Here is a 22,937-nt window from a genome sequence, read left to right on the forward strand (position 1 = left end):
CAGGATTTCTTCTCGAGGTGTTGACAAAGCACAGGAAACGTTGCACACACATCCTACGATTTATATTGTTCAGAATATCGAGGTTCTGTTTGACACCCACATACATGCGGGATGGTAACGTTCCCTGATTTTTATCGCTCGCTTTTCACAGGAAACGATAGATTTTTCTTTATGTTACATACAGTAATCTTTCGTTGTTTTATTATTCTAGTCATTTGAAGGCATCATAAAGATACCTTAATATCTACTAGTTTTCAAGTAATCGTTAAAGCATCAACAACATAAAACGGATAGTACCACCGCAACCGAGGGACAAACCATTCCGAAACCCAAACGAACCAAAAAGACAAAAAGGAAAATCCACCCGACGCGTTCTCCCACGCGATGACCAAATCAGACATTTAAACCTCGCGGGGAAAATTCGTACCAGCCAATCACGGCCCTCGACACACGCCTTCCTCCCCAACCCGCCAATGAGAGGCGCCGTTGCATAAGGTCCTTGGGCAGCTTTGTTTGGGTTGTTCGCGGCGGGATATATGTGTCGGAGCGCCCTCGAGACTCACACTTTGCTTCAGTTCTGTGCCGGAGAGACGCCCTTTTGCGGAGGTTATACACTTTCGAGTGCCGTGTTTTACTGTCTTCTTGCAAACCACCAAGAGTAAGTGTCTGATGTTCAGTGTGTCGTGTTTCAATAAGGGTTAAATAGAATTTTGTCATTTTTGGGGACCGATTATGTTTAGGTTTGTCGGCGAAAAATTGCGATTTGCGCCACTAAGGAAATTATTTGATGTGCGACATGTTTCACGCGCCTCATACTTTAATCTGTTGTTTTAGGACTGTTTATCACTGTTATAAGAAGCCGGTATTTGGATGTAAACAAAGGGAGTATTGTCAGAAAAACATGTTCTAATGTCTGTTTTCATTCAGTGAAGTGACAGACACGTGCTTTCAAATCCGTGAAATTGGTAGTAAACGTCATTTAAATGTTACGATAATTTACCCTCGCACTTGGTCTTAATTTTCTGCCCTTGAGGATAATAAAGTAATTTGGGGGGAGCTAATTATACCTAAAATTTCATGAGCGAGAGAAATGTACTAGTAGGAAACGTTAAATTTAAGTAGTTCAGTTATTAAATAAACAAACGCAGTGCCCAGGTAAGAATGCACTACAAACGTCAATTACAAGAGAGAAATTCGCCAAAAACAAAATTCACAATAAGCCAACCAGAGATCTTTATATTAATATAAAAACGCCACACCCTGAGGTTCTTAAAATTACGAAGCAGATAGAATAAGAACTGCAAGACAATAATAAAGAGGGAACAAGCCACAAACCCTGAGGAAACCCGCCGCCTTTGCTGCCACAAGACCCCGCTCGCTCGCCCGTTATTTGCAACTGGCAACTGAGGAGAGATTGCCAGGTGTTGGTTGAGAATGTTGTAATAATGTTTTATTTATCTCGCTGTGTTGTAGTTGTTGTAGAAGTTGTGGGGTTTTGGCTGTTTCAGAAAAGTATATGGGTGGTTTAATGGGTGTGGGTGAACGTGGTAGCTTGTTTTGCGGTTTTAATTGCCACGTGATTTTCGTGTGATGTAAACAAAGAAAGTCTCTCTCTCTCTCTCTCTCTCTCTCTCTCTCTCTCTCTCTCTCTCTCTCTCTCTCTCTCTCTCTCTCTCTCTCTCTCTCTCTCTCTCTCTCTTCCCCTTCTCACCCCCCATCCCCTTCTCTCTCTTCCAATCCTTCCTCCACACCCTCTTGTTCCACCTCATCTGCAAATTTGAATTTAAAAAGGCGTTTTGTAATAATGCTGTAATCGGCAAGAAGACCAGTATAGATATCCGGTTTTATTCATCCTCAGTTGCCGTAGTATTCTCTTATATTTTTAGATGTACGTAAAGTTTATTCTGTATGAATCATTCAGAATTAAAGAAGTGCCCCTATTAGCGTAAGGTTGGCTTATTACTTCATTACGTTTATTATATCTAAACGGCACACAACTGCAGTCTTTCGAGTCTGGGAAACTCAAATTCTAATAGGTACGGAGAATAAATCTCGGGGGGGTTGGGGGGGGGTAGATTATGAAAGAGCTAGTTTTGAGGTTTGCATTTTTCGCTGCAACAACAAAAATGCAAGATAGAGAGAGAGGAGATTAGTGAGGAATTAAAGCTATATGTCTGTTTTTCATATTTCATAAGATCAAAACACAACGAATTCCCTTGCCGTTATGAACAGAAACTAGATTGCAAGGAACTTTCTACTGATTTTCCTCTCTGTCGCCAAGGGGAAACTCTGCTATTAAGATCTCTACTCCAACATCAGTTTCTTTCCGCTCCTCCCCCCCTCCCCCTTCTTTGGTCAAAGGCGTGCCAGACACCAAAGTCCTTCCTTAGGGGAGGGGGGGCGGGGGGGAGAAGAGAAATCTGCGTTACCATGGGTTGCCATCTCCCTCTCCTCCTCTCCCTTCCCCTTCGTTTCCCGTCTCTTACTTATTTTCTCTTCTCTTCCATTCCCCTTCCCTCTTCGTTTCTTCCCCTACCTGTTCTCTTTCCTCCACTATCTGTCCTTTTTTCCCCCCCTCTACCTCCATTCTTCCCTTCTCCCCCTCCATCCAATTCTTTCCCTCTCTCCCCTCTCCATCCTATTCTATCCTTCGCATCCGTTTCCTCGCCCATCTTTCCCTTTCCTTTCTTCTCTTCCCTTTCTTCCTTCCTCACCCATCTTCCCCTCTCCTCTCTCCTCTCCCTTTGATGGCCAGAACTTCCTGGTTGCATGTCACTCCCAGAGGTGCAGGTTAGACGCTGAGAGCAGCTGTGAGAGATAACCATGATAATTTTGTAGTTAATGATAGCCATAATATTTTTTTTGTCTATTAAAGATAATCACTTCGGTATTAATAACGAGGGGTAGCAGGAAGGGCACCATTAGAAAATATCGGACAAGCGATCGTGTTGTAAACCATTGGTTGCGTGATGCAAGAAAAGTGACATTGATAGTACAGGCTGATAAAAAAAACTGACAATATTCGTTTTTTCTTTGCATTGATTTTCCTTCAGGGTTATGCAAGTAAATACGCGTGCGCGCGCACGAGAGAGAGAGAGAGAGAGAGAGAGAGAGAGAGAGAGAGAGAGAGAGAGAGAGAGAGAGAGAGAGAGAGAGAGAGAGAGAGAGAGAGAGAGAGAGAGAGAGAGAGAGAGAGAGAGAGAGAGAGCGAGCGGGAGGGGGGTGCATACATCGAGAGTGAGTGAGAATTTCCTTTGTACAACACTGATCTTAAATAGACCTCGTTCAAGAGTTCCTGGTCTTAGATAGGTCGCAGAGGGAAAGCTGCGGCTAGGATCGAACGCGTGGCTCCAAGGGCACTTTTCCGCCGTGTGTAGGCCCACCGCGCATGTTAGAACGTGTAGGCCTATCGAGTTATAGACACTGGCTGTTTTTTCTTTTTCTTTCTTTCTTTTCTGTGGTTTTGTTTACGTAATTTGAAGGGAGTGAGAGTAGTCGTTTGTATTTGGGAGGACGACAGGTGGTCCACGCCACGATCGGGGTTTTGTTTGTGTTTAGGATGTGGCCGTCTTGGCCCATTAGTGAAATGACGGCGGAGGGGAAGACTCCAACGTGCATATTATTTAACAAATATACGGATTGTTTTCATGTCTTAAATAATAGAAAAATACTGGTTCAGTGACACTGCCAACTCCTCATCTTTTGTACACTTGAGTCGAATAGATTTGAAATGTCATTTTAAAAATCTTATCAATGCAAATCGGGGGAAGCTGAGATCGTCTTTTCGGTCCCTTTTTTTTATAATATAACCAGATCATTCAGAAAACGCGATTTGCCACTCTTTAGGTGTGGAGTGGGAGGGGGGGAGGGGGGAAGGGTATTGGAGGGGGTTAAGGGATGCTCGTGGGGGGGATAGTAACGAAGGGAAATGGTAAAAAGGCTTCAAATGTAACAGCTGAAAGAGAGAATAAGGACATGAAAGGGGGTTAAAGGTAGTCTGTTGAAGAATGGCTAAGGGAAGAAATAGTAAGAAGGAAGAGCGTAGACATAACAAAGGAAACCACTAGTAGAAAGAGGAAGGGGATTCAATGCAAGTGAGATGAAAGGCAATACCATCAATTGCAAGATATGACGGTGAAGTATGGGGATGGGAGGGGGGGTTAGCTAGTCGGTGGGGGGGGGGAGGTATCGGAGATGATATTGATACTATTGCCAAGGAGAGAAGAGAGGGAGAGCAGAGATGAGATAAAAGTGGGGAGAAGGGACGCACCAGATGTAGAACCCACCAGGAGGGGCGGGCTGGGGGGGGGGGTGCAAAGATTGGAAGCTGAGGAAGGAGGAGAAGGGGGGGGGGAGAGGGGGAATGAGCAGGCGGGAAGTAGTGCGGTCCAGAGGGAAGGGGGTGAAGGAGAGGGCTGAGGTGAACGGCCTCAGCGTCTTAAAGCTCTTTCCCCGGCGGTTGTCTGGACCCACGTCTCGCCTCCAGGAGTGTTGCTCTCGTCGGAAGGGAAAGGGGGGGGGGGGGGGGTTGACGTAGGCACAGGAGGCGTCGAGGGCTCTTGGGCTCGCGGCGTCTGTCTGTGATGGGATGGGGATATATTGTTGTTATTATGGTTATTGTGTTTGTTATAGATGTTATTGCCACTAATTATTATTAGTGCTATTGTTATTGTTATTATCTTTATTATTATTGTTATTATTTACCTACAAACTATTAAAGATGGAATGGTCTAAAACATACCAGGTTAACACATGACTATGATAGGTTCTTGTGAGGAAGATGGGGAGAGGGGATTTCTACACTAGTTTCCCCTTCATGAATGGACGGAAGGTCATGGCTACAGCACGACCCCGAGACATACATGCAACCGCAGAATCAACCGTGTCCTTGTCACTTGTCACGAGAGAAAGTTGTCATTGATTCCAGCTGGCTCGCGATCGGTCCGTCGACACTGGGTCAGGCTTATTCCCATTCCAGACTGGAAGGAGTCCCCCGGAATTTATAGATTTCGGATGATTTTTCTCTGCTTCTTAAAGGCTTGAGAGAGGATTTACTCGCGTAGCTTCGGAATTCGATGGCTCTCGGACGCTCATCATGAGGATATCCGTCAGCCGCATCAAGGAGGCAGCACGAGCTAATGCCTTTTGTTCTTTTGAAAAAAAAAAAAAAAAAAATCGGCTTGTAATACGAACGTGTTTTTTTTTTCTTTCTTTCTTTCTTTTAGGCTAATAAAAAAGTCAAACATCAAACACACACAAACGATATTTTTTAAACCAATAAAACATCACAACTATCAAGTTTCCACGCAGGATATGCTTCAAACTCAACGAAACACCAATGATATCAAACCAGCTAGAACATCACAACTCTCAAACGTGCCATACACACCCTCACCGTACTAGGTGATGTTACGCAAGGTCTGTACAAGTACTTATGTTGATCTTGATCGTACTTTCTGCTCCGTATCCCACGCTGAACGAGGTCATGGCAGAAGATCTCGACTAACCAGGGCCGTGAAGTCGCAGTCGGAAGGAATTTGATGCTGTCGGAGTCGGTGAAAATGACTCCGACTCCGACCTCAACATAAATCGTATAGTCTTTCCACCCGAGAGGAGGAGAAATCATATCTAATTTTGTCATAGTCCTATATGTAAATGTTTTAAAGCATTTTTTCCCTCCAAGAATGTACAATAAAAAGGCCACAATAGCATAGCTATAACCATTTTACTCAAACCTTGAAGGATATGGGGTTAAAAGGTAGCCCGTAGTTATAAATCCTTTTTTTTTTTTTTTTTTTTTTTTATAATACCCTTGTACAACCGTGAAATTAAACATGGTCGCCAACGTCAGGCTCTGATACGGCATATAATAAAAGGGATCAGAGTCGGAGTCGGCTGTTTTGAGTACCAACTCCACAGCCCTGCTACTAACTCGTACCCGTGGCATCGATTCCCTTCAGGTTGGGGCGGGTCGAGTTCGGTCACACGTGGAAGGCGTCGACGAGGGTGGATGGGATAACGGCGAAGGAGAGAGGGGGGAGGGGGGGGGGGGGAGGGAAGCGCCGGGATGTGATAGATAAAAAAGGTCCCCGAGGATGCAGGCGCGGTAATATAGGCGAAGGATTTTTTTCTTTTTCTTTCTTTCTCCATGACAGCCTTTTCTTTCCCTTTTCATGACCCTTCCGCTTTTTTTTTTCATGACTTCTATTTTTTCTGCGAGCACTTAGGAAATAGTCTTTGTTCTTTTCTCTTGTCTCTCCATTTATTTTTTTCATGGTCCCCCTTTCTTCTCGTTCTCATTTTTCTTTCTCTTTCTTCACCAGGCCTTTTTATCGTGTAAATTATCGTTAAATTCGAAGAGGAAGAGGAGGAGAAAGAGAGAAAGAAAGAAAGAAAGAAGAGGGGGAGAGAAGGAGAATAATCATCCCTTCGTCTTCGTGTGCTTCTTTTTCCATATTTAATCTCTGGTTTAAGACTTCCGGAACCGCAAGGCCGAAGTTTTAAGTGCCGCCACGCGTTCAGCAACATATTTAAAAGGGCTCCTGTCTTCTTCTTTTTTCTGCTCATTTCGTTCTTTTCTACATACCTTTGTTTTTCTCCTCGGGTTCTTTCTTTTTCATTCTTCGTACTTTCATCCTCTCTTTCTTTCTCCCTATTTTCCTTCCTTCCACTTCCCATTCTTCCCCACTTCCTTCTTCCTTCCTTTGTTCCTTCCTTTGTTCCTTCATCCTCCATTTGTTCTTCCGTTCGTTCGTTCTTCCCTTTCTTTACATTCTCTTCGTCCTTCTCTTCCTTCCTTTGTACCTCCTATCCTTCCTTCCTTTGGTACTACTTCCTTCTCGCCCCTCCCCCCCCCCCCCCGCCCCCCTCCCAAACAAGACTTTGTGATCTCGCCAAACGCTCCGCCAATCAGTGTCCGCCAGGTTGGTATATTTGCCCTTATGTATTGGGCATTCGGCGGAAAAGTTTGCCTCGGCCGCCCAGGATACGTTATCGGCCCTCCGTCTCCCGCGCGAAGGCTTTACGGGGGGCGGCCATTCTGCAACGATAGTTATTGAATATTAGGCCGCTCTTAATTTGTCCCGCTGGGTGCCACCGGGTCGTGAATCGCGAATGTTGAATTTTGCCTTTTTCTGTTTTAGCGTTATTTTTTTCCCTCTTACTACTGTTGTTGTTATTATTGTTATTACTATTATTGTTGTTGTTACTATTATTATAATTATTATTATTATTATTATTATTATTATTCAGGATGGGTTAGTAATGCGAAGTCTTGTATTGATATAGGACAACAGAAAAGGGTCATTCATGCAATGACTATCCTATTCGTTCATAAAACCCTTTTATTTACAGTATATCCCTTTTTGCCTCCGTTATTATAAGCCTTCCATTAACTGTCTACTTCTTTTTACCATCTTCTGTATGATCATTCTTTCATTTATCAAACACTCCTTCTGTAATTACTGTTTGATTTTATCGTCGTTTATTACTATGCATATTTATCTCCCTTCTCTTACAATATTTCCCTCTCGACTTATCTCACAATGAAGCTCGAATCGACACTTTCCCTCTAGATCATCGGTACACTGACCTTTTGGCGGTGGTTGCCATGACGACGCGTCCTCCACAGAAAGGCGTTGGGAGAGTCGCCGTAAAGTAGCTTGCTTTAAAGAACCTTCTGCGTGACTTTGGTATGGCTAATGGGCCTTTTTTATTTATTTGTTTATTTGTTTTATTATTTTGATTGATTGGGTTTTAGGTTTTGATTCTTGTTGCTGGGTTTCATGACGTTTTTTTTACGGGCGTAAGTGATGGTGTTACCACATCACAAAATATCTTTATAAGAGATATAAAGAGTATCTTGTCCCCACTAGTTGCATTTTACGTACAACTATATTTCTTCTATTTCTCGTTTTTGCAGCATCTTGCTCCATAACTCCCCTCGCATCCTTCCAGCGTGTGCTATTTTTGTATACACTGACCTTGAGCAAGTTCAAAGTCAAGCAGAAGGCATGTGCACAGCTGGTTGGTGTCCTAGATGGCAAGTGCGTGCGTGTGTTCGTGCGCATGCGACAATCGCACACACCCCTCCCCTTACTGTCTCCCCCTTCCCCCTCCCCTTCACTACCCCCACCCTTCCCCCTCTCCCCTTCTGTGTCCCCACCCCATGCACACCCATGGCCTCTGGACATATTTCCGGAAAGGAGTGGGTGTCGTCAGAGAGAGAGAGAGAGAGAGAGAGAGAGAGAGAGAGAGAGAGAGAGAGAGAGAGAGAGAGAGAGAGAGAGAGAGAGAGAGAGAGAGAGAGAGAGAGAGAGAGAAAATATTTTGTTCCTTGTCTTTCATCTTTCCCGACTTGTGTTTTTTGTTATACACTCGTTCCTTCCCCATTCTCTCCTATTCCTCCGTCAGTCTGCCTGATGGTGTGAGTATACCATGGAGAGATGTAGATGGCCCGGTTGCATTGATGCTGCAGAGTACGTGCTTGGTGAGGCACATGTTGTGGACATGCATGATTTATGAGGGATGGGTGCTGCGGCAGAAACCGTATGGGGACAAAGTTCTCTCCTATATTAAATTCAGATTTTTTATTTATTTTCGGCGTTTTCCAAGTTGTGTTGTATTTACAGGGATAAAAGGAGATTTTTTTTTCAATATCTTAACACGTCTCGTGTTTTGACTGCCTTTGTGTTTTTCTTTTTCTGTTCTACTTCATTCCCTTTCCCTCTAACCCATTTAATCTTTCGCTTTGTCTCGGTCCTCCTCTCATTTATTGCCTTCTCTTTTCTCTTGTCTTACTCCTATCTTCCATCATCTTCCTCTCCTGTAACCTCATTCCATTTTCCCTTCCTTCTTACCTCCCCTGTCCGCCTGTATTTCTCCCTCCTCAGCCTCTTCCTCCTCCCCTTCCCCCCAGTATTTCTCCCTCCCCTCTCCCCCTCCCCCCAGTATTTCTCCCTCCCCTCTCCCCCTCTCCCCCCTCCCCCCAGTATTTCTCCCTCCCCTCTCCCCCTCTCCCCCCTCCCCCCAGTATTTCTCTCTCCCCTCTCCCCCTCTCCCCCCTCCCCCCAGTATTTCTCTCTCCCCCTCTCCCCCCTCCCCCCCAGTATTTCTCGCCCCCTCCCCCCAGTATTTCTCCCTCCCCTCTCCCCCTCCCCCAGTATTTCTCCCTCCCCTCTCCCCCTCCCCCCAGTATTTCTCCCTCCCCTCTCCCCCTCCCCCCAGTATTTCTCCTTCCGCCCACGCTGCAGGAGGGAAGTGCAAGTTGGAACGTACTTAATGCATTAAGGAGCTTGCAAGTTTCTGATAGCCATTAAGAGGTGGTAATGACAGAGTTCGGTGTATTATGCCAAGTGCCTTGTGGGGTAAGCGGGAGGTGCGCGAGGGAGAGGAGAGAAGGGGAACAGAAGAGAAGAGAAGAGAAACAGAAAAAGAGATGGGAAGAGGGAGAAGGAGAGGGATAGAGACAGAGACAGAGAGAGACGGGTACACACACACACACACAGAGAGAGAGAGAGAGAGAGAGAGAGAGAGAGAGAGAGAGAGAGAGAGAGAGAGAGAGAGAGAGAGAGAGAGAGAGAGGAGGTGGAATGAAGGAAGGTGAGAGGGCGGGAGGGGAGGCTGGTAGGATAGTAGGTGGGAAGGAAGAGAGGAAGAAAGGAGTGAACCCAAATGCAATTTTGAATAAACTGAGGGAGGAGATAAGGCAAGCACAAGTGCAATGAGGCAAGGCGGAAAGAGGGAAAAGGGAAGGAGGAAAACCGAATAAAGGTGGAGGGGACGACCAGAAATTAAACGAACATGGGAAGAAAGCACGAGAGAATGGAAGAGGGGAAAAAGAGAGAGAGAGAGAGAGAGAGGAGAGAACACCAAAACCATGAATGTGCAAATGGACTTCAGGCGAGACCGGAGGAGTGGGCAGGCGAGTGCAAAGCAGGGTGCACAGCAGGAGGTGGGGGGGAGTGGGGGAGCGGGGGAGGGGGAAGGAAGGGCGCTGCATTTCTCCCTGCTATTGATCATAATGAGGGCTCACGGGCGCAGGTAAAGACGCTGATGGACCGAGACAGCCAGACGACCTGACCTGGGGTTAGGGGGCGGGGCGGGGGGAGGAGGATTTTTGGGATCGTGTCTGCTTGACTAGACTTTTTTTTTTTTTTTTTTTTTTCCGTTTATTCATTATCTTCTGAACATACATCCATACTTTTTTTTTTTTAATTTTCCATAATTTAGATTTGTCATCAAAATTAGTCTTTGATAGGCAAATCTCGCATCGCTTCCCGGCAATATTTTAAATTTAAATGAAATTGAATTCATTTTTTTTTTTTTCGCAATTGGGAAAACTAATTCGAAATAGGGTTGAAGTTAATGGCTTTTAATGTTTCATCCAGTCTACAGGAGTGGATTTCACATTTTATTGAAAGCGTGCAAAAGTAACATTTGCAAAGGATGAGAGTTGGTAATGTGATCAATAAATAGGGGAAACTTTTTTGTTTGTCATTTATTTGTCTATCTATTTATTAATCTTGTGGCCTTCGTTAAGCATATTTGTTACGAAAAAGATTTGTTTAAGGCTTGGAACGCTCCTTTTATGTTTCCCATTCATTCGCCGTGAATTTCTAAGCGCATAAAACATGCACTCGCTTTTCTTCCTTGCGGGAACATTGCAATTTGCAAGGGCGGTGTTATTGCTCGATTTCCTCCCGTCTCTCGTCTTTGCAACCCTGATTTAAGAGACGCGTGTGCTTTTGAGATTCCGGGTTGCAAACGAGAGCGATAATAAGGCGAATGTATTATCATAGGTGGGGGGAGATGGGGAGTCCATTTTGAATTTATGGGGGGATGAGTTGTGATTGAGGGGGGGTGAGATGGGGGAAATTGGGAGGAGATAATGACCGGAAAGAGGAGTAGAATTAATGGGTGGAGACAGACGGACAGACAGAGAGGCACGCAAGCAAGTGAGAGAGTCTTGTGTGCTGCTCTTCATGTGCCGGTTCTCCTGCCGCAGTGCCCCTCCCCCCTTCTCCGTCAGCTCCCCCCCCCTTCCCCTATCGCCTTCCTCCCCAATCGCCCCGGTCTCCCCATGAGGACCAGCAAAGGTTCCGCCCCTTTTTGTAGAAGTGGGTCTATTCATCTATTCCACTTTCACTGATTTTTTTTTTTTTTCTTTCGTTCATTTTTTTCTTTCGTGGAGCTCCTTAACGTCTGCGAACCCCTCCCTTACCCTCTTCCCTTTCGCCTGAAGGACACTCTCTCTCTCTCTCTCTCTCTCTCTCTCTCTCTCTCTCTCTCTCTCTCTCTCTCTCTCTCTCTCTCTCTCTCTCTCTCTCTCTCTCCTTCTCTCCTCTTTTCTTTCTCTTTTCCCTTCCTACCTTTCCCCTCCCTCTTTCTTTCCCCTTCGCCGCATCGCCAGGTATAGTCTGCTCTGGTTAAGTGGGACGCGGATCAACCAGCACTTTTTTTTTTCTTTTTCCTTTCGGCTTTTGAATGCATTAATTTTTCTTTCCTTTCCTGTGTTCAAATCTCTGCTTTCAAATGAATTCGCACCATGGCCTTGTAGATTTTTCCCCATTTCCACCGTGGCGGTCCAAGTAAGCGGTGTTGAGCGTCGCCGCCATATTAGCAGTCGGCCTAGACCACGTGGGGTGGCCCTCGATAAAGCGGACAGTCATGAACAGTGACCGTGTGGTGCAGGTGGTCCAATTCACCAGGTCCCTCCGCGTGGACGTCCTCTACGGGGCAGGTAAAAGTCTCTCCGGCAGGAAGGTCCTCCTCACCCTGTTCCTCCCCGCGTGAATTCTCTCTCGTGTGTGCGTGCGTGGAAGCGAGAGAGGGAGGGAGGAAGAGAGGAGGAGGAGGAGGAGGAGGAGGAGGGGCGGCGTCTCTGAGACATCCTTAATTGATGGCGTTTTGTCTTAGAATGGAAACCTCGTTGCTTTATTAAGCGTGGCGTCGGGGCTCTGCAGGAGACGGGAGTGGATTAAATTTGCCATGTCGGCGTATGTATATTGCCGGGGCTGCTTTCGGGTCTGGATGAGGAAGGGGCGGCGCGAGAGATCGTGTTTGAATAGTTCAGTTTGCCCTGCGGTATTGTCGGGCTGTAACGAAAACGGGAGTGTTTAATTGTGGCGAAATGATAGACGTGGAGTGCAATGTGTGCATCTCGTTATTGCAGCCTCTGTCCTGTTTTTTTTTTTTTTTTTCTCTCGTTTGTTTCCCTTTCATTCAAAGATGTGCTTTCCTTTAATGATATATTCCCTTTCGCACTTTTGTACATTGAGGGTGTGGGGATATATATATATATAATTTTTTTTCAATTTATCGATATTGTGATGGATTTACGTTGTATTCATGTGGTACTCTTTAAAAAGGAAAAGGTGGACAGACAACAGACACCGGGTTTCCTCTCAGGATATTGTGAATATCGAGATATCGAGGGAGAGATGTCGGAAGGGGGGAGGGGGCAGCAAAAAAGGTGGTGGGCAAGGGTTGCGCTACGGGAGGTACTCTTGTCATATTCTCTCTCTCTCTCTCTCTCTCTCTCTCTCTCTCTCTCTCTCTCTCTCTCTCTCTCTCTCTCTCTCTCTCTCTCTCTCTCTCTCTCTCTCTCTCGCCCTCGTTCCCTCTCCCTCATTATTATTTCTCTGGGCTTTGTTCTTTCTTCAACTTCGTGTCCTCTGCTTCTGTCCTTTCTCATTTGCCCTTGTTCCCTTGCATTCTTGCCCTTCTCCCGTGCCAAGAATGTCTGAAGATGAACTCCAGCGCGTGCTTGACAGGTGTCTAATGATTGTTTTTGTGTCTTTCCAGACAAACCCCGACTCAAGATGTCTTCCCCCAACGCAGCCGCTGACAACAAGTGTAAGTACACCATATATATTTTTTCGAAGATGCGTTTATATATATTGTTTAGTCCGGAAAGTGTGATGCCGCGGTGATACAGTGGCAACGCGTCCGGCTGTGGGACCTGTATTGTTTCCAGGCGAGGCGGGTTCGAGACCTGCTACAGTGTTGAGGTCAGGAAGGTTATCCACTTGGGATTTCGGGTCAGTGAGAGCCGAATGGCAATACTTTAAAGGAAGTTTTTTTTTTTTTTGCGAGCGATAGTATGATTTTGGTTCGCGCGTCTGTTGTCCTGATGGTAAGTGTTTAGCAGTGTGTCGTCAGGCTAGGACGTCGGCAGACTACGTTCCAGATTTTTTGCGGGAATCCCACGGCAGAAGTCAACTTAGCAACTGCTCTGTTCTGTCCCCTGCACTGGAGCGCAAACACACACAAATATACTTTTGGGGGAATGTATGTGCAATGCCTGACGTTATGTGGACATTGTGGACGTGCAGTGCACAGGGAGTTAGTCTGTAGATGCAGCCTCTGAATGGAAAGAGAGAGAGAGAGAGAGAGAGAGAGAGAGAGAGAGAGAGAGAGAGAGAGAGAGAGAGAGAGAGAGAGAGAGAGAGAGAGAGAGAGAGAGAGAGACAGCCAGCCGGGTCCACTCGCACAAAGAGGAGCGCCGAGGACCCATTGTCGGCACGCTGTTCGCCCGCACAATGCTCCTTAGGATACTCCCGGAGGCTTGGCTTCGGGTGTCGTCTCTTCCTCTGACGTCTCGTGCTTTGGTCTTTTTGCGCTGGCGTGAAGTTTTTTTTTCTTCTCTCTTTTTTTTACGGACAAGAAGGGGGTTTGGATGTGTGTACTCTGACTTTCTGGGCGTTGGGGGATGGAGTCTTATCCATACTGATTTTTGTGGAGTTGATTATGATATTCATTTGGAATGTTTTTCATTGTTTGTTGTGAAGTATATCGGCGGTATTCTAGTCCTCTCGTGCATAACCCTAACTTTGTCGGTCTCCATCAGTATATCCTTCCCCTCCCTCCCCCCCTCATTCCCTAACCCCCTCCCCACCCCACCTCCCCTTGTCACGACTTGGCTCCATCATCCTAGCCTCCTTCCCCCCCCCCCCACCCTCTGATGTCCCACAACCTCACCTGCACCGCCCATGTCCGTAAGGGTCACATTACCGTGCTGAGGAGACGACAAAAGAGCTCTTAAGATATACACACATTGCCGGCGACGAGGAAGTAACGTTACTCGGGGGAGACGAGGTCAAGAGGTCGACCTCGGGGGGGGGGGAGGTAAGGGAGTGAGGAGGAGGAGGGGGAAGAATGGGAGGGAGATGGGAACGGGGAGGAGATAAGGGGAGGAGGTGGGGGAGAAGGGAGAGGAAAGGAGAAAGGTAAAAAGGAAAAAGAGTAGAGGTTCAAAATGTATCATTTAATTGATAACTTATTAAAGGCAGGAAGGTAAGGGATATTGGTATAAATCAAGGATCCTCTTCAAACCTGCAAGATGATTCCTTTGTCCCCATTTTTTTTTTTCCGGAATAAAAGTTAAAACAAATTAGAATAGGTTAATGGAGCTCAGCATTACCTAACCTCTTAACAGAAGGCTTTGTTGCATGTAACGCCTTTTGATGAGCGCCATGCAGGGAAAGACGGCAGGGAGGGCGAGGTCAGATGGGGTAATGAAGAGGGGGAGGGGAAAGATGGGCAGATGAGGGGTGGGCGGGGGCATGGGCAGGTGGCAGAAGGGAGGCGAGGTATGGAGGACAGGTGGTAAGGTAGGGGTATCTTGGGTAAGGGTAGAGGAGGAGGGGTTAGGAGGTGGGGAGGAGGAAGGGGGGATGTTGCCCTGAGTACCCGCCACGAGCAACGGTGTCGCTTGCCTTCTTTGGGCGTCCTTTGTTGCTCCTCGTGACCCATAATGGGCGAGAGAAAATACGACGGAAATGTGAAGATAAGAAAGGCGAGATTTCGTGTTTTTCGTTTTTGTTTCTATTAAGATTCCCATGTTTTCATTCGGTTTATTATTATTACTTTAAATTTTTCGTTATATTTTTATATTTTTCTTTATTTTCGTTTCGGTCTTTTTCCGGTTGCTTATTACATGTTTTGCCATTTAAATTTAAGGATAAAACGTGAAAGAACAGATCTGTCATTGAACTTTCCAGCTTTGCAATCGTGCAACAATAATACCTGGACAATGAGCAAGTTGACTGATAATTGCAACTGTGGCTCCAGAGCACGGGAACGGACCACGCAACTCTTCTGTAGTTTGGCTGTATTAAACCGGTCGTAGAGGCGAGTGTGTGTGTTTTACGATGGAAGTACTGGCACTAACTCCCAGCCGGCATGACCACGGCTGATTTTCCCTCTTTTTCTCCCCCTTTTGTTTCCTCTCCAAATCTCGCTCGCTCTCGCTCTGTCGTTCTCGCCTTTTCTTTCCTTTTCTTGCTCTCCCTCTCTCCCTCTCCATATCCATCCCCCCTTTTCTCGCTCTCGCCCTCCCTCTCCTCCACTCCCCCAGTCCTCGCCCTCCCTCTCCTCCACTCCCCCTCTATCTCCTCCATCCCTCCTCCACTCCCCCTCCCCCACCTCCCCCCATGTTACCTAGTTATGGACCATTTCAAATCGCAGTCATGTCGCCTCTAACGGTTTTATTGCTACAGCTACGTACATATATTTTGCAACTCTACTAGTTTAACCTTGTCTACACTATTTTGCGATAGTCCTCTTTCACTGTTATGCAGCTTTATATTCATTCATGTGTGTATTTTTATATATTTATTCATTTTGCTTTTTGCTGTCCCAAATGTCCAGCGTGTGTTGTGTGCGTGGATGGTGTCTATACCTTGTAACTGTCGCTTCGTGGAAATGGTGTGCGCTGAAATGGACGCTTCCGGCAGGTGAAAAAAAAAAACAAAAAAAAAAAACGCTTTTTAAAATTTGGTACGATTGTTACCGATTTATTGATTTGTTTACTGTTTTCCCCCTCGTACACATTAACGGTGGGAAATGAGGGTTTGGGAGAAGGGGAGATGGAGGGAGAGAAGAGGGGATAGAGGAGGAAAAGGGGGGAAAGAAGGGTAAGAATTGAGTTATGATAGGGTGATAAGAATAGGGAAAAGGGGTGGAAGGAAAGGAAGAGAGGGGAAGGGAAGGGAAAGGAAAGGAAAGGAAAGGAAAGGAAGAGGGAAAGGGAAAGGGAAGGGAAGGGTATCCGAACACAGGCGTGGCTTCGATGCGAATAGTCCATCGGCGATCGGACACGGCGCACTTGCGAGAACCACCTGTGTTGCGAGCCATTTTCCGGCCGGTAATTGCATCCCACCCCCCCCCTTTGCGATAGCAATGCTGCCCTATCCCCCTCCCTCGTTCCTATCCGTAATCTCCATCTCTCCCTTTCTCCCTCTCCTTTCCTCCTCCTAAATCTCCTTCCTCATCTCCCTTTCATAAGCTCCTCTCTTCTCCCCTTCCCTCCCGCCTTCCTTCTTTCCTTCCTTCCTTCCTTCCTTCCTTCCTTCCTTCCTTCCTTCCTTCCTTCCTTCCTTCCTTCCTTCCTTCCTTCCTTCCTCCCTCCCTCCCTCCCACTTCCTTCCTTCCTTCCTTCCTTTCCTCCTTTCTCCACTTCCTTTTCCCCTCCTTGACCGAACAGACGCCCCACGCCCGTCTGTTCGAGCGGGGGTAAGTGAAGGGAAAGGGTCGCCGCCCACCATTCCCTATTGTATTCGTGATGGAATGGGCTTCGGAAAGTGTGTGTGTGTACGTGTGTACGTGTGTGTGTGCGTGTACTTGTGTGTGCGTGTACTTGTGCGTGTGACGTGTGTGTGTGTGTGTGTGACGCGTGTGTGTGTGTGTGTGACGCGTGTGTGTGTGTGTGTGTGACGCGTGTGTGTGTGTGTGTGTGTGTGTGTGTGTGTGTGTGTGTGTGTGTGTGTGTGTGTGTGTGTGTGTGTGACGCGTGTGTGTGTGTGTGTGACGCGTGTGTGTGTGTGTGTGTGTGACGCGTGTGTGTGTGTGTGTGTGACGCGTGTGTGTGTGTGACGCGTGTGTGTGACGCGTGTGTGTGTGTGTGTGTGTGTGTGGCGTGTGTGTGTGTGTGTGTGTGTGACGCGTGTGTGTGTGTGTGTGTGTGACGCGTGTGTGTGTGTGTGTGTGTGACGCGTGTGTGTGTGTGTGTGTGACGCGTGTGTGTGTGTGTGTGTGACGCGTGTGTGTGTGTGTGTGTGACGCGTGTGTGTGTGTGTGTGTGTGTTTGTGTACTTGTTAAATGTGGCGCTTTCAGTTGGATTGAAAGATTGCATTACGGAACTCTTGTAAGGCAGAAGTGCGGCGGCGCGGTTCCTCTCCTCCCGCGGCCAACAGGTGGGCGCTGATGTATGGGCGGCGGGCGGGGAAAGGGCGAAGGGACGGAGCATGTCGGGCGGCGTCCTCCACCCTTCGCTTGTACTACTTTTCGTCAGGCACGAGGGCGGCGGGCGGGCGTGCCAACCTAGTTTTTGGTGTGTGTGTGTGTGTGTGTGTGTGTTGTCTTGATCTTTATTGTGGTTTTGCTTTTGTTATTTTGTTTTTATTAGTTTGGCGTTCCGATCGTTTTTTTTCCGATGTGTTTTATGCAATGATTTTAATTGCAGATTCGATGCAATGCTTCAAACTAGGGTTTTTACCCTTCAGATCTCTTACGTTGATGTATTCATATGTAACGATTAAAATGGATTTGTAATTACAACCCTTGAATGCGGAGCAGGTTGTCCTATGTTCTGATACTTGTAGGATATCGTCCAAAATCCTCTCCAATCCTCTTACGCGCAAGGATAAAACGATTATGAGACGCAGGGATGTCTAGCCTCATTGATTAGAGGTGAGAGATGAGCCGACCAGCGGTAGGCCGAAAGGGGGGGGGGGGGGGGGGGGATTCGTGTTTAATTTCATTGGTTTGGATTTTTTGGAATGGTTTTCTTTCTTTCTTTTTTTTCTCTTTCTCTCTCTTTTTCTCTCTTTCTCTCTCTTTCTCTCTCTCTTTCTCTCTCTCTTTCTCTCTCTTTCTCTCTCTCTTTCTCTCTCTCTTTCTCTCTTTCTTTCTCTCTCTCTTCTCTTCTCTCTCTCTTCCTCTCTCTTTCTCTCTCTCTTCTCTCTCTCTTTCTCTCTACTCTCTCTTTCTCTCTCTCTTCTCTCTCTTTCTCTCTCTTTCTCTCTCTTTCTCTCTCTTTCTCTCTCTTTCTCTCTCTTTCTCTCTTTCTTTTTCTTTTTCTTTCTCTCTCTCTCTTTCTTTCTCTCTCTCTCTCTCTTTCTTTCTCTCTCTCTCTTTCTTTCTCTCTCCCTTTCTTTCTCTCTCTCTCTCTCTCTCTCTTTCTCTCTCTCTTTCCCCATCTTTACATTTTGTTCTTTTCATTCCCTCTTGCTCTCGTCAATTCATCTTATTCGTCTCTGGTTTATCTCTTATATTCATCAAAAAAAGAAAGAAAAAAAAATCCCCTCCCACCCCTTTAAAAAAATATATGCAACCGGCTTCGTCCCGCTGGTCCGGCCGGTCTCCCGCGACCGAGCGTCACCCAGACCCATTTCTCGGTCTCCGCTGCTTGCCTTGGGTCTGTTCGGGGCCGCTTCGATCCGCGCCGGGTCTTTTGACCCACTGCTTCGCTTCCGAAAGGAGGAGGAGGAGGAAAGGAATTTGAGTGATGATGGAACGCTGGGTCTTTTTATTGGTATATATATATTTTTTGTTGGTCTTTTTATATTCCTTATTATTTTTTTTAAAGTTTTTCTGTTTCTTTATTTTTTAGTTGGTGGGGTGAGATTTATTATTTTTTTGTTATTGAATATTTTTTTTTTCCTAGTTTAAAAAAATGTAGTGCGAAGATGTTTTTTTATCCAGTTAATAATTCTTCTCCTTTCTCTTTCTTACTGTCTTTCTCTTTTCCCCTTCCCTGGTCTTCTGTTTAACTCCCTTCCCCTACCCCTCTCTTTCTCTTTTCCTCCCCTTCTCTACTCCACTGTCCCTCCTCTGTCCCTCCTCTTCTCCCTTCTCTCTTCTCCCTTCTCTCTTCTCCCTTCTCTCTTCTCCCTTCTCTCTTCCCCCTTCTCTCTTCCCCCTCCTCTCTTCCCCCTCCTCTCTTCCCCCTCCTCTCTTCCCCCTCCTCTCTTCCCCCTCCTCTCTTCCCCCTCCTCTCTTCCCCCTCCTCTCTTCCCCCTCCTCTCTTCTCCCTCCTCTCTTCCCCCTCCTCTCTTCCCCCTCCTCTCTTCCCCCTCCTCTCTTCCCCCTCCTCTCTTCCCCCTCCTCTCTTCCCCCTCCTCTCTTCCCCCTCCTCTCTTCCCCCTCCTCTCTTCCCCCTCCTCTCTTCCCCCTCCTCTCTTCCCCCTCCTCTCTTCCCCCTCCTCTCTTCCCCCTCCTCACTTCCCCCTTCCTTTCTCTCTTTCGGCTGTCGTTGGCCTTTCGTACCAGCCCTTCCAGCCTATGAGTACGCCCACGTTTAGGCCAGAGGGGGGGGGAGTCTCCCTTCTAAGCGGGATTTCCCCAAAAGGTACTTGAGCGAGAGAGGGTGGGAGGAGGAGGGGGGGTGCCAGGAAGGGAGGAAAATGGGAGAGGAGAAACCGTAGATTTTCCTTACTTTCCACGAACCGCTGACTCAAACCTCCTTTCGGTTGTCGTTGTTGGCCTTTCGTTCGTTATGACGTCATCGCTTGGCGTCGTATGGAAGGTTTTTTTTTTCTCGGTTAATTGGGTTGATTAAGAGGAATTTCCCTCGAGATAAGCCTTTTTTTTTCTACTTGGTTCGTGTGGCAATAATAGATCGGTTGGATTTTTTTAAAAAAGGAATGAAAAAAGTCTAGATGATTTGGAATGTATAAATAGGCGGAATCACCAGTGTGTTCGTGCGCTGGGAGCGGGACAGTAGACTGATTGAGGGGGGGCGGGGTGAGGGGACAGTAAGGCGAAGGGGGGAGGGACGGGGGGGTAGCGGCGGCGTCCACAAGTCTACGGTGAGAGTTTGCCCCACTTGAATCGATGTCTCTTCCTGTTTTCTGTAAGAAACTGGCACCCCCCCTTCCCCCCATCCTTCTTCTCTCTTCCCCCTTCCCCTTCCCCCTTCCCTATTCTTTCTTCTCCCCTCCCCCTTCCCTCTTCTCTCTTCTCCCCTTTTCCCCTTCCCTCTATTCCTCCTCTCTTCCCCCTTTCCCCTATCCTTTTTCTCCCTCCCCCTCCCCCTCCCCCTCACCCCCACTCATTCTCAACCTGTGGCGAATCGCCTTCATATTAACTGAATTCTTGCCTTTGTTGGTTTTAATTATCTTTATTATTTTTTTTTATTTTTTTAAACTTTTTGTTGCTAGGGGATTATCCTATTTCGTTGTTTATTTTGCCATCTCTCTCTCTCGCGTTTGGGATTTCCCTGTACGTCAGCTATTTAACTATGCAATTTTAGGGATTTTTGGATTTTTTATGCGTTCTAATCGTAATAATCATCTTTTCCTTTTTCCTTATTTGCTTGTTCATTGTTCCACGCCACTTTTATTGATGTGAAGTAGTAACAGTGTGTTTATTTTTTAATTTCCTGTTGTTGTTTTTCTGGTAAAAGCCTTCTGCTAGGTGCTTTTTTCCATTTTCATTTCCTTAGTCTGAAACTTTTGTTTTTCCCTGCTTTTATTTTGAGAATTGTATACTTTTCTCTCCTGCCTTTTTTCCAGCTTTATCAGTGTCTAGGTTTATTTATCTCCCTAACCCTCTTTCTCCCTCTCTCTTTTTCTCGCTCCCTCCCTCCCTCCATCCTTCCTTCCTTCCTTCTTTCCTTCCCTCCCTCTTCCTCCCTCTCTCTTCGTTTCCTCTGTACATCCAACCAGTTAACTCTGAACACCTGTTAAATCTGGCCTCGGGTGATAACAGTGGCAAGAGTCCAGTCGAACACGGCCCGGTATTGAGATGTAGGCCTATTCCTGCTTGCTTGTGTTGCTTATATTGCTTTGATGTGTTTGATTGCTTGTTTCATGTTGCTCTCATGTTTGATAGTGAGTGAAGAGGAGGAGGAAACATGTTGACAGGAAAGAGGAAGAGGTGGACGGAGGGAGGGAGGGAGATAGGGATGTAGTAACCTAGTGCGGGGGTCGCCCATGAGTCACCACTAGCCTCCCCATCTCCTTTCCCCTCCCCCCACTCTTCCCCTCCTTTCCCCTCTCTCCCGCTCACCTACCTCCCTCTCCCCCCTCTCCCCTCCTTTCCCCCGCCCCCGTCCCTCCTCTCCTCTCCTCGCCCCTCCCCCTTCCAGGGCGGGATGGACGATGTACGATAACCACCCTTTAGCTCTCGCCGTAACGATCCTCCGCATTGTTTCGCCATTTTCGACTTTATACTTGCGATGGAAACCTTAAATTCCTTACGTTCTCGCATGTAGTATATGTATAGAATGTATGTATTTAATATATAGAAGTATCGTTGGTTAATAGATTATATGTGGGATATGATATGTAATGAAATATAATATATGCTGTTATCATACAGTGTGTAATTTACGCCCTGTGTATGTATGTAATACACACACGTATAGATTATAATGGATGCAGTTATACAGGCACTTACATTGCTGCATCTAAAAGGACAATTTCGGTTTTCAATGGACCGCCCTTTCCCCTTTCAATGTGAAATACAACCTTGCCACCGTGTCCTTGTCCTTGTCCTTGTCTCAAAGTCATGGCCATAAAGACAGAAAGAGAAAGAGAGAGAGATAAGAGAGAGGAGAGAAAGAGAGAAAGAGAGAGACGGATAACGAACAGCGAAAGAGAAGAGAAAAGCTCGATTGTTCGGCGCCCAGCATCTGCGTTTGCGGCGGTGTCAATGTTCGTGCGGAATGGGACGTGTTGACGGGCTACCTGGCGACACCTCTTCTGTTGCCGCGGCCGCCGCCTGCCCCGCGGCTCCGGCTTGTCTGAGGGGAAGGGGGGAAGGGAGGCGAAGGGCGGGGGGGAGGACAGGTGTGAGGGGCAATCGGAAAGGGGGCGGGGTTGAGGGGAAGGGAGAGGGCGCGAGGGACGGGGGAAGGACGTGGGGTTGAGGGGAAGGGGAAGGGGAAGGCGAAGGGAGTGAGGGGCGGGGGAAGGATAGAGGTGAGGGGAGACGCATTGAGGGGAAGGGTAGGTGCGAGGGGAAGGAAGAATTGGTGACTTACCTGTGTTGCCAGTCTGTCTGTCTCTGCAGCGCCTGCCTCCTGTTTGTGTGCCTGTGTCTGTCTGTCTGTATCTCCATGGCAACCGTGTGCATTGCCGAGTTATTTTTATCGGTTAATTGTCTAATGAACTTAAAATTCTGGCGTTGTTTACTTTTTCTTAATATTTGATTTTGGTATCTTCGTTGTACCCTATATTTCCCTCTCTGCCTTTTCTCTTTCTCTTCTCTTTGTTCCTCGCTCTTTTTACTTTTTCTCTTTTTCCCTTTTATTTCCATCTTTCCTTACACCTTGCGTGGCTGGCTCTCTCTCTCTCTCTCTCTCTCTCTCTCTCTCTCTCTCTCTCTCTCTCTCTCTCTCTCTCTCTCTCTCTCTCTCTCTCTCTCTCTCTTTCTCTCTTTCTCTCTCTCTCTCTTTCTCTCTCTTTCTCTCTCTCTCGTTCATAGTTTTTTTCTTTTCTCTTTTTCCTTTTTAGGGTCTGGAAGGGGGAAGATTACGGTTTTCGCTCCATTTGCATATTTCCATTCTCATGAGCTTCGCCTCGTATTTTTCTTTGCAATTTTTACTCCCTTCCCCCCCCCCCCCCCCCTTACCCGCTTTTTTTTTCTTTTTCTTTTTTTTTTCTTCCCCCCCTCTTATTCTCGATGTTAATTTTCGGTTCAGTAAACAAGGTGAGGCGAGGTTACTTTGACCTCGGATAAGGTCACGAAGAATTTTCTCCTCTCTCCCCCGCCCCCCCCCCCATCCACGGCCAAATTTCAAAAAGTAGATGGAACTATAGTACTTTCTATTCCAGAAAGCCTTTTACGCCACGGATTGGTCGCTAATCCAATCTAATCGCGAAGGGTTTTTTTTTTTTTTTTTTGAGATTGGTAGGGTGTTTAGAAAGGTGGGGGGGGTGGGGGTCGGTGTCAAAAAAAGTGGGAAAGTAAGGTGGGGTGTAGGTGTCAG

At 46.8% G+C, this 22,937-nt stretch overlaps 1 protein-coding gene across 2 annotated transcripts in view; it reads left to right on the top strand.

Annotated features, from left to right (window-relative positions):
• Positions 1–521: 521 nt before the first annotated feature.
• The window catches only part of LOC125046621 (golgin subfamily A member 6-like protein 6), an 82,975-nt gene continuing 60,559 nt past the window's right edge, over positions 522–22,937 (top strand). For both annotated transcript variants that reach the window (XM_047644452.1, XM_047644453.1), the window contains exons 1-2: positions 522–658; positions 12,805–12,855. In XM_047644452.1, coding sequence (XP_047500408.1) covers positions 12,822–12,855 — 34 coding nt within the window. In that variant the 5' untranslated portion in view covers positions 522–658; positions 12,805–12,821. The remainder of the gene's footprint in view (positions 659–12,804; positions 12,856–22,937) is intronic.

The sequence above is a fragment of the Penaeus chinensis genome, chromosome 39, assembly GCF_019202785.1.
Source record: "Penaeus chinensis breed Huanghai No. 1 chromosome 39, ASM1920278v2, whole genome shotgun sequence".
Taxonomy (NCBI): Eukaryota; Metazoa; Arthropoda; class Malacostraca; order Decapoda; family Penaeidae; genus Penaeus; species Penaeus chinensis.